Source organism: Larimichthys crocea, chromosome III (genome assembly GCF_000972845.2).
Source record: "Larimichthys crocea isolate SSNF chromosome III, L_crocea_2.0, whole genome shotgun sequence".
NCBI lineage: Eukaryota > Metazoa > Chordata > Actinopteri > Sciaenidae > Larimichthys > Larimichthys crocea.
Window position 1 is genome coordinate 51,063,646 of NC_040013.1, and position 12,054 is coordinate 51,075,699.

The window sequence follows — 12,054 nt, forward strand, 5'->3', positions numbered from 1 at the left end:
GTAATGCTCCATCCTCTTGCTGCTAGTTCTAAACACAACCTTTGACCCAGCGACTGTTCTTATTTACGGATTAAACCACATCTTCATCCTGAGCCCTCATCCCCTGTGGTGTCCATACTTGGTCCAATCCTCTTCTCAATCTATTTGCTTCCACTAGGCTTCTTACCAGGAGAAACTCCAGAGAGCTGGAATAATCGCTCGCAACTATTGTTATGTTATATTGGCCTTAAAAAGTCTGCTCTTGTTTGACATCTAGTGTCCTTTAAAGCACATTGGATCAACTGTACTGACATGGAGCACTGTCTGGGGAAACACTACTGAGTTTTTGACCCACAGTGTGTTCTATGTACACAGACTATTCACAGCCATGCAGTGCTGCTACAAACTCCAGTCTCTCCCTGTCCCATCAGTGTGCTGGAAGGTCTATTGAAACAGAGCGGTGAAAATAATTCTTTAAAATGAAAAAGATCAAATACAAAGCTGTAGTTTAGTGTCAGGTCTTCGTTCAAGTTTAAACATAAAGCTGGTTCATTGTGTTTGCATGAGTCAGTGCCTGTTATTTCCTGCTCTGTCTACAGTGTCTCCGGCAGTATGGGTGTGGTATTGCTGTTGAACTGATGGCTGTCCTCTGGCTAACACTTGTAGGGGCAGAACAAGGCTACTAATGGCTTTTCTATTGCCTGATGCACTCTCTCCATTCTGTTAGCCAAGGTCTGAGGCAGCCTCACCAGACACCAGCTAATGCACTAATACACCTGGCCCTCCGCAGCCACTTCCAGCTCAGAGCTACATTATGACGGACAATTCCACCCTTCTGATACAGCGCCTTTGTGTAGGGATTCATCGTAGATCGTCCAACCCCTTTCCCTGTTACTGCCTCCGCCTAGTTTTCTTTGTCATGAAGTAGACTGTTGGTTTCATAACCAAACAAACAAGTGAAGAAAACTAAATGAGTTCTCTGAAAGGATTTACACAGAGTGAATGTATAATTCAGTACAACTTTAGTCTGTTGTTACTGCTTTTAAGTGTGAATAAAAGATATGGTTTGTAATAACCAGTCAATTAAATAATGTATAAGATAGGATATGATGTCTATATTTAATGTTTAATTTAGAAACTAGAGCTGCAGATGAATAACTGTTTTTTTCTTTATACTTTACAGTTTCCACTGTGATGTAAATATCAGTTATGTCTAGATTTTAGATTAGATTTAGACTCAACTTTATTGTCATTGCACTGAATATTCCACTAAGTTCCACTTAAGTTTATTTTTTCCAATCCATTGATAACAATAGATTGTTGACACCAAGAAATTTATTTTACCTTGTGTATACAAGCTGCTGTGACAGTGAATTTCCCCAGTGTGGGATCATTAGACTGTTTTATCTATCTCTTATCTTATTATTAGATCCTTCACTGATGATGATCTACCACAGTACACACAGTCTTAGTTGCAGGATTAGCGTTTATACTTGGCTTTTGTATTTGTCCTGATGATTTGTCTCATAGTGCCGTCTTAGGTTATGTTCCTTAAGCATAGCCACATTAGCTCCACAAGCCACACAGGTTTACCTCCTATGTTGGTAAACAGATACTCCAAGTCAACTTTTTTGTTCATTTTCTGGGGGGCTTTGATGTCGCTATGCGTTTATCCTGTGTGGCAGCTGTTGCAGTGCATTGTGGGATTTATAGTATGAGTGGTGGGAGTACGATTTACCGGCGGGCCATTAATAATATGTATGAATGTATGTATGAAATGATCTCGCTCTTTGAGTTTGACATGTCTGCTGAGCCTGGTTACATGATTATTTGAAAAAAATGCTTCATATTTGATGGGAAGAGCTGCATACTGTACTTCTCCACTGTTTACTATAGTGCATTATTTTTACCGTTTGCCATTTTATTTGATGATGGTGCTACCTGAAAAGTCAGTGAGTTTGATCCTCTTAATGTAATTCATTTTATCTTAATTAATTATATCCCCTAGCATTGAGTAATTAATTCATTAATTGCATATAATTGAATTAACTTTAAACAAGAAATCCTTGAAATTAGCATTTGACAACATACTGTAGTTGGACGTCAACACTTAAACATCAAGCGTTTTCACATTTTCACATTTCATAGGACTTTTTCTATTGATTTAGGATTATATCACACAGGAGATCCACCCCACAAGACCCAACCACAGCATCAACATTCAGTTTTCCAGAATTATCAATCAGATTTTATGGTTACAAAGAATAGGGATTTGCTGTGGTTCCACTGCTAGAGTGGGTGGACCATTAATCTGAGATTTGTGGTTCAGTCCCCACATTCTCCCGTCCACCTGTCAAAGTGTTGTGTATAAATCACTCCCAATGTGTGTAGGTGTGAGCAAAAAACGTAGAAACGTCACTTTAGACACGTGTCTGTCGATGGACGCAAAAGAGCTTTATCCGTTTCAGACACATCTCTCCAGCTATACCTGGAACAACTGGCAACATTTTAATTGTTTTTCTAGTGCACAACATGTACCTGTTGCACAAGAGTAGTTTGGTAACAGCCGTTATGACTTTCAGAAGCATCAACAGATTGTCCATTTAATGAATCAATCTCTCTCTCTCTCACACACATACACACACAGACATACACACACCTGCGCGCACACACAGTTCAACCTGTAGCAATATCAATTTGTGACATATTATATATCATTATCTTTGCGCTGAATAATAAATCACAACACAGCATTAAGTTGTGTCCATGTGTCATTCAGTTAGTTCTATTTGTCTTGATTAAGCTGCAGGTTTAATGTTGTCCGTTTAATGTTGGCAGCACTGTGGTTTTTACAGTGAACTCTTAAAATCCAGCTCTGTCAGCCTTAGCCGGGCTCCACGGGGCTGATTGCACTATTGATAGAAGAGGTTAAATGTTTAAAAATAGCTCTTTGGGGAGCAGAGATGGATGATGAGGCCATGCAGGGATGAGACTCTGTGTCTCTCTGTCTTCATGGTAAATTATGAGCTGCCTAATATGATCATGATGACAGTTTCAGGTTGTGTAAAAACAGTGTGAAATTTGTTAATTTAGGACAACATACCGATAAAACATTTGGACACAGTTTGTTATTGAACGGATCACTTTCAACATTCCATCTGGTTTGAGCTTAGTAGGACCATCGTTCATTTTTCAACAGGACCGTGACCTGGAACAGTCCTCTAAAAGTAAATGTAAGGGTTATAAGTAGTGACCAAACTGGGAGTGATTCACCCTTATGAATATTTTTGTCCAGTGAAGGACTAATAGAATAATAGAAACATTAAGATTTAACCTGATTCATAATGTCTCTGAGGTGCTTTATGTTGACTTTCTGTTGACTTTCAGAAAGTCTGTTTGGGGTGCAGACCTGACCAGACTCTATGCCACAATTCATAGTACTGTAGCTGTGACCATGTTACAGACAGGAATAAAAGCAAAGGACGAATGATTTAAAAAGAAGGGGGTAACTAGCTTTGTAGCTTTCATAAATCTGAATGTGTTCATATCTCGATTATTTATATTCTCACATGGTCAAACCTCGGTTGGGGCCTTTCTGTGTAGAGTCTGCATGTTCTCCACGTGTCTGTGTGGGTTCTCTCCCGATACTCCGGCTTAAGAAATGTTCATTAAATACTTGTGGTGCACGGTGAGTAACTTATCTATAGAAACAAATTAAGTTTTATGTCATGTCAAATGACAGATTTTATCCCCTCGTGGCCTAGAGCCTAGAGACTTGATGACTCATGATGTAAGTGAATAAGTCACATTATCTATGAAAGAAGTCTGCGAGGGCTGAGCATGGATATTTGGATTCAGTCTATAAAGTGACAGTAATGTTAGTAGAAGTTAAATAATCACCACGAGCATTAGGATAATCCTCTGGGGAACATACGGTAGATATCCACAAAATAAATGATGGAGAAGAATGGAAGCTGCTGACTTAACCAGTTGAGGAAACTTAATCCAGGCTCTGCAGCTGCAGCCTTCCCACCAGTGACCATAATCCTGTTATCTTGGATACTGGAAGTTTGGGTCAATATGAACCCCGGCACAAGAGGATCAATCTTAACAAGTCATTTAAAATTTGAATTTTAAATGCGTTCAAGCAGGCATCAAAGTCAGCAGTGTGATTCAGGATGCCTTATTTGAGCTGCATCCTTGCTGCTTCTTGCAAGCCACTCTTCAACTCACCTCCACCCTAACTCTTCCTTTTTATGCTGTATCTGATTTAATCAACGTCATTTCTGTTGTCATTGATACCAGCTTTTTTCTTTAACCTATGGGAGGGTCTCTGCTGCTATTTAACCTACTCTAGGCTTTCACTGTAAGCATATGAAAGAGCAGGGAGGTCCCAGAACAGAGCAATGTTGCCAAATATAACTTACTGCAACGGTAAATAAAGTGTCTTAGACAAAGTGGTCCTGACTGAACTGAAATTGATTCTTCAGTCATCTGGAGTTGTGTTTATCTGTCACAGCCTGTGTTCTCATAGTCCATGCATGGAGAAATCCCTTCTGTTTAATTCTCCGATTCATGTGTTGCTTCCAAAGAGTGAGATAAAACGACACCGTGAAATCATTAAGGTCCATCCATCCAACCACTTATGCGGCTCCAGGTTTGCAGGGCAGTAGGCTATGCAAGGTAACACAGTTTTCCTCCTTCATCTATGTTATTCAGCTTTCCCTGCTGAGAGAGGCGCTCCCAAGGCAGAAGGACATGTAATCCCTCCAGTATGTTTGTGGGTCGCAGGTTCACCCAGAAATCTTCACATGGAGGCATCCAGGAGGTGTCCTAATCAGAAGTTCAAACTCTCTAACTGGCTGCTTTCAACATGAAAGAGGAGCAGTTCTACTCTTTGAGCTCCTCACCCTCTGAGAAACTTCACCCTGCACTAAACATTTTTTAAAAGAGGCCAAATATATCAAAACTCTCAGCAGTTTGTTTAATCTTTATAGTAACATAGAATCTATGTCAGTGCATGCCATTCTGTGAAAATTTTAACCTCCAATTACACGGCCTAATTCCTCAACTGTGTGGACAGCACAATTATGCTAATAAGTACTAGTTCAAAACACAGTAATGAGACTCTTCCTTTATCTGAGAAAACAAAGAGCAAATCTGTGGAAGAAATTCACACACGCTTCTGAATCATAAGAAGACATCACAATGGTTTTACAGTAAATGAGTGCATCACCAGACAATTTCCAGCAATCAAATTAACCTCCCAAAGCAATAATCCAAGTGTGAGTGCCCGCTGTGAAGAATTCTGTAAACATTCATGCAGTAGAAAGCCTACAGGCGGGGTGGAAGTCACAATGGAGAACATGAGCCCCAAATTGTGTCATTACTGCTTCGCCAGCAAACCGCACACACAAACAAGTGCACCTCTCCTTCAGACCGACGCCAATACCTATTTCACTGTCTTGTATTTCTGAAGGGAGCCAGTGAGACAAAGAGCTCAGTGCTTTGCTCTTATCAGCATCTTTATGGAGTCTTTAGAGATATGGATGTTATATCCACACCGTCAAGATGCAAAGCTGGAATGCCTTTGACTCCATTAAGCAACATGTTTCTGCTACACTATAATACACTATTTTAGACAGCAGTGTATTTTCAACTTTGTGTCCAACAGTTGACTGGTCTGCACAGAGCCCTAACCCCAGATATGTAACTGTAAGTTTATAGTATCAATGTGTGAGTTTATCATTACATCATATAGTATGTTTCTGTTTTGTTGTTTTTATACTATTTATTTTGTCCATCCTATGCATGGCGGACAGTTTCAATGGACCTTGTGAGTTACTATCTACTTATACTGTTCTGAGGTATAGGAACATAATTACTCATTCATATATACTATTAATACAAATTCACATTCCTATAAAAGTCCTAGTCAGTCATAAAGATATTTTTTATATATGTCCTTTTAATCTTTCTAATAGTTATCTGTGCTTTTTACTTCTGAGGTCGTAATTTGTGGTGTTGCTGTCAAGCAGTAACCTCTGTGGCTGTGAAATGAAGCCAACATGAAAATGCCAAAAGCTGCAGTTCCTCGAACGTCCACTTGAGGCTGGTTACAAAACAAATTAGCTAATAGCTAAAATCATTGATACACTGACTTGTAATGATGGTAATGGCATCTCTGTCATTCCCACTCTGCGTCCCCGTACATCTGTTCTCACACTATGTAACTTTGTGCTCAAGGTATAATCACCCACGAGAAGTACTTAACGCTTTACAGCACTAAGTCACAAACCACCAACTATATCATTGATTTAGTGAAACCTGATCATATTTTATGGAGAAAATGTTTTCTGGTTTTCCCTCTGATGTACTCCGGCTGCTGTATGTCTGGACAGTAAATTGCTGCCAACTGTAGTTGCTGTTAGCTGCTGTTAGCTCAGTTTGTTAGCCGGGCTGCCCAAACTGTGAGCTCATTGACGGAGAGTTAGTGTTTATACCAGAGGCATTTTGGGTCAGTGTGAAGAGTGCTGATGAACCGGTATCATGTCAGATCTGGAGCTGGGCAATGTAACCTGGTTCAATAGCCAGTGTGGACACAAAGGCAAAAGAAAAGGCCAAAAGACTGAAGGCGACATTGATGGAGGAAGCTGACATTTGTGTCTTTTCATGGAATTTGTAGACATTAAGAAAAATGTAGAAAGGTACCAGTCTTGTCCTTTAACTGCAACAACAACAACAAGTTAACACAGCATTAACAGTCCTGTTCTTTGTCTCTTTAGGCCAACGATGCCTCGGGGAACACGTGGAACTGGCTGTACTTCATCCCCCTCATCATCATCGGCTCCTTCTTCATGCTCAACCTGGTGCTCGGTGTGCTGTCAGGGTGAGTAGAAACTACAAAGGATGACTTTACCCACTTCATACAAAGTGGTACCAATTTGTCCAATGCTGTAGTGTTCTAGTGCTTGTGGATTTCAAGTGTTTAAAGAAGCTATAATCCATATTTTAATAATAACAATTTATTAAACAATCAATTAAATATGGTCTTCTTTGTTCCAGTTAAGATGTTGGTAGCTGAGGTTGGACTAGGTTTGAGATTTTTGGCAGATTGCTGATAGACAGGTGATAAATGCGTGATTGACAGCTTTAAATAGGAAGAAATGTGTAATCCAGAAATGTTTCTGAATTGCAGAAAACATGTTTAAAGTATAATATTTTAAACTAGTTGTTGTAGTTCTATACCTTTAACAATGTTTTGAAGTGTTCACCAAAGCTGATGAAATGGGGCTAGATTTTCTACATGGTTAGTGAACCTCGTAGTCATTGCCTCATTAAGAATCAGGCCGGGGTATTGAGGCAACACAAAACTGCCCAAATGGACCTTGCTTTACCTCTTAAATAATTATTGTTGGGAAGTGTCAGTGTTGTTGCAGTATATCTTTCAGCCACCTGTGGCAAAGAGTGTCTCACCTGAGAAGTTCACCTTCTAAAGTATTAAATAGCAGAAACCGGTCTATCACCATGACACTGTTCCATGGTACAACAGCTGCTGAGCATTATTTTGCACTCTATTTTATACTCTCCTGGGGTGTTTCTGTAACACTGCTTTTGTTCCTGTTTTTCCTTCATCTATCTGAGCATATTCAGATAAATGAATGAACACAGGGTTGTATTTATATTCACTGTTCCGTTGTTTAATATTAAGGTAATTCGTTTTTCAAATAAGCCAGAGTGCTCAACATTCCAGCTGGCTGCTCTGCCCTTACTGATAAGCCACGTTTCTTCATACTGGTGTGAAATCTATTTCTTCACTGTGCTTGTTTTTCAAATCAAGGTGAGAGACTGACTGTCCCTTCAAGTAATCTGTGGAACATCCTTTTTTCAAACCTTAATTCATGCAGCTACTTTCAGAATGGCATAATGAGTCAACTTTTTTTTGTTTACTTAATTTGGATGGTGATTAGAATTAAGTGGGTGCTGCTGGGAGAGAAGTTTGATGTCTAAGGAACAAAGCTGAGGCAACTCAACAGAGCCATTGCAGTCATTTTTATGTTATATTTTTTCATGTAGGCTTTTATGTTAATGCTCTGTTAATGTGACTGCTTATTATATATTTTAAAGCATAAAAAGGCAATGTTTCAATGTTCAATATAAGATTTAATCCTAAATGAGCAATGAATGATAATGACATATTTAAAAAAAATCAATATGTCTTTAGACCCTGTCATAGCACAGAAACTGTTACTATAAGAAAAGCTTCTTCCTCTACTTCTTATCTCACTTGGTGTACCACAAGGCTTAGTTTTAGATCCCCAGTTATTTTCTTTATGCATGCTCCCTCCCATTGCAATTATAATATATAATATATTTCTGTTCTGATGGTGACACTCACCCAGCATATGGCCCAACACTACCTGACAAGGCTTGGTTATTATGACTATAGTCTTGGACTGATTTTTCTAAAGGCTCTTCATCCTGTGTTTCATGCACCTCATTCCAACACACTGGACTGGAGAAGTGCCAAGTAACCTACAAACACCATGCATGTTGCCATTATGTTGATTATTCGGGTGTTATTATTATTATTACATTAGACACATTTCAGTTCTGTTTTTCTTTATGCATACCATGCATTGCATTATTTACTACATACAGGGTTAACCACTCTAATTTCAGGTAATTAGTTTATTTTAACCTTTGTCTGCATATTAGTGAATTTTAGCTTGAACTTTATTTTTATTATCTTTTTTTTACATATATAACCTTTCATATTCTTCACGCATTCACACACGTACTGTAAATCATAATCCATCATCACATGTATAAACAAAGAGAAATATTTGGCAAAAGCTTCAGAAGGCAGGTAGCCTTTAGCCGCCCCCTCTGTGGTTATCTTGTCCTCTCTGTTTCCTGCTCTCTCCACAGAAGTTGTCAGATGGCTTTACAGTTACTAGGGAGGTGGAAGGTCACTGATGCTGTCTGGCAGGGCCATGCAGGGGACATGGTATTGTTTAAAGGCCATGGTCTAAGCTTCAGAGCAGGCAGGAGATCAGCCACATGCAGGGTTGAGAGGCTGCAGATCCCCAGGGGAGGTCAGGGCCATTCACTCAGCTTTTATCCCATCAGTGTGGGTGGGATGAAGATGTGGCTGTGATCAAAGTTAAACCTCCACCCTTCTATTCTGAAACTTCTCACACATCTCCAGTTTGTCTAACTTTTACTTTTACGATAATCTATTTGACAATAAGTGTCTCATATGTCAAATAAAACAATATTACAATAGGATGATACTGTTGCTCTGTGTCTTTTGGATATGCCAATAGACATTCATCACTACTGAATTACTAATGCTACTTTATATTTAGCGTTTTTCCATCATTTTGAGCAGCTTAGGAGTAGAATGCTATCAGATTTCTTTGACTTGCGTGTTTGATCAATCTGTATTTCAGTTTTTAAATTAAAAAGACATAAATAAAACTGAAATTTACCTGTGACAGTACCCATGTATCTTTGCACATCCTTAAAATTATGGTCATGTCTAGGTGGTAGCACTAGATAAAAACTCTTGTGAGATTTGTGCACATTGTTCTAGCTTGAAAATATTATTTTAGCATTGAGTTTGCTGCACATCTGCAGTTATAGGAGGATAAAGCCAAGACTAAATTTGTTGTTTTTGAATTGTTTGGAAAAATAGTAAGTTTGACATGGATAAATGGATCGCATACAAGAACAATGAGGTTTGAATCGTGAATTCAAAATTTGGTTTCCACAGGTGGCGCTCTACCTGCCTAAAAGGCATTTATGCCAGATGTTGCAGATGTCCCTGCTGTGATCAGAAGGAAGGTTGTGTGTAGGTGTTACATGGCTTACTACTGATATAGATGCTGGTAGTGCGTATACACACATATACAGTATTTGTAAACATAGACATAACTACACGCATGTGTGAATGTAGACATATTTAGCTCTATGTTCATGGCAGCCACCAGTTCAAGCAGTGCTCTGACAATGTCTGACCTTGAAACTCAAACTAAATACTTGACACAAATGTGCATTAATAATGGAGTAACGCTTAAAATGTAAATAACAATTTTATTTAAATCCTTAAAAAAATTTAAATGATGTTTAATGTAGCTAAAGTGGAAGCACCGCTAAATCTGTCTGCATTGATTAATACATTAATATGAGTGAATCTCACAGTACCTGCTATCCACAGCTGCTTAATACTGTAAGAAAGTGTTCTCCTTCAGTTTATTAAACTCCTGCATCATCTAAAGGTAACAGCTCCGTTACACAGTACTGCTGTAAAATCATGTATAAATGACACCAGGCTGCCACAAACTTCTAAATTCATCAGACAGGTAGGGCAGGCATTTAGCTTGTTTATGCAGAAGACATCAGATTACTGGAGTTTATTACTCCTGAGCATTGAAGCCTCCTTTACAACTTTAAAAAAAAAAAAAATATATATATATATATATATATATATCACCGGCTCATGTTTTGTTCATGACATTTGTTATGAGGCAAATGCTGCTGTGCCACATTTTGAGATGTGATGCAACCACTTGCAACATAAAAGAAGAGTAGAATTATGACTTCAGTAGCAATCATATTAACCGCTTCACCCATAATTTATTTCTATCTTTGTTATGCTAATTAACTGTAAAAAGAAAAAAAAACTCACACTGTCTGCCTCTGTGGTGGAGTTTTCACTCTGCTGCTCTGCACTGTCCATGGCTTCCTGGAGAAACCAATGTAGAGTAATGTGATGAGACAAATGATGTGATTGGTTGACAGTGTATTAAGTCAGTGATTCTCAACTGGTGGGTCGCGACCCAAAAGTGGGTCGCGGACCCGTTCTCAGTGGGTCGCGGGCCTTTGCCTGGGAAAAAAATGTTAAGAACAAAATCCTGTGCTTTTATTTTGAAGTGGATTTTTTATGCCGCGGAGTGCCGTCTATTCACAATCGCCACAGTAGGTGGAGATAAAGCCTTGTAATGTTAATAGACACCCACCAAACTGCACCATCTTTTCATTAAATAAATTTGAGAAGTTCAAAAATTTTCCTCACGGCTTGTCCTTTAGGGGTGATGGTGGGTCCCGAAGCCAGACCAGTTGAGAACCACTGTATTAAGTAATCACCACACCGTCTGATCTGTATTTCAAGCTTTTTTGCCCTTTGCTGCTCATGCATGAACCAGAAAAGCAGAACTTGGATTGGAAATGATCTCCCTCACCACTTGCCCTCGGCAGAATCCCCACCGCCATCATGAATGTAAACTGAAAAACTGAAAGGGACTTGAGGGACTTGGTGAGATCAACCCTCAGAGGGTTGAAGGAGCGAGTCAACAGCCATGATCACTCCAGAAGTGTATATCACAGTGGATAGCAGTTCTGCTTTTGGTATGAGAAAATACATCAATGCTTAGATATCACTGGTTTATATAAAACTACGGGAGTCAGATAACCAGCGTTCATCCGTATGAAAACAACAGTTTTGTTTTTTCTCTATACACATGTTCACTTGCCTAATTGCCTAAAGCAGACAGATTAATATTGCAAAAAATTGCAGTTAATTGTTCAATGTGTAATATTTAGGATCTATTGTAGCATATAGCAGAAATTGAATATAATATATGTAATTATGCTTTGATTACTGTACCCTTTATATCTACAGAGGGAGTTGCCCGTTTTGCACTGCAATGTTTCTACAGTAGCCCAGAACAGACAAACCAAACACTGGGTCTAGAGTAGCGTTTCATGGCCACTGTGGTTTCTCCTACATGCTGGTATGGTTATGGTGAGGCGAGCGGTATTCAGTTGGTTGCAATCTGTAAACTCACGGCTAGATGCCACTAAATCTTGAGCCACTGGGCCTTTAATATTTACCTACGTTGTTGTACCAATGAGCCTGTGTTATTATTTTATTGTCAGTATGATCTGTAAACACATAAGAAAACACCAAATTTTTGGTTTAGATATCACAAACATGTATACTGTATGCACAGGTTTACATGCAACATGTACTGTGTGTTTGAAAGCTTTAATGATTTCATTTAGTGTAGA

The 12,054-nt window shown here is 38.9% G+C and overlaps 1 protein-coding gene across 3 annotated transcripts in view; it reads left to right on the forward strand.

Moving 5' to 3' along the window:
* Nucleotides 1-12,054, forward strand: part of cacna1ba (calcium channel, voltage-dependent, N type, alpha 1B subunit, a) — a 121,183-nt gene that overhangs the window by 40,200 nt on the left and 68,929 nt on the right. For all 3 annotated transcript variants that reach the window (XM_027278178.1, XM_027278177.1, XM_027278179.1), the window contains exon 7: nucleotides 6,765-6,868. In XM_027278178.1, coding sequence (XP_027133979.1) covers nucleotides 6,765-6,868 — 104 coding nt within the window. The remainder of the gene's footprint in view (nucleotides 1-6,764; nucleotides 6,869-12,054) is intronic.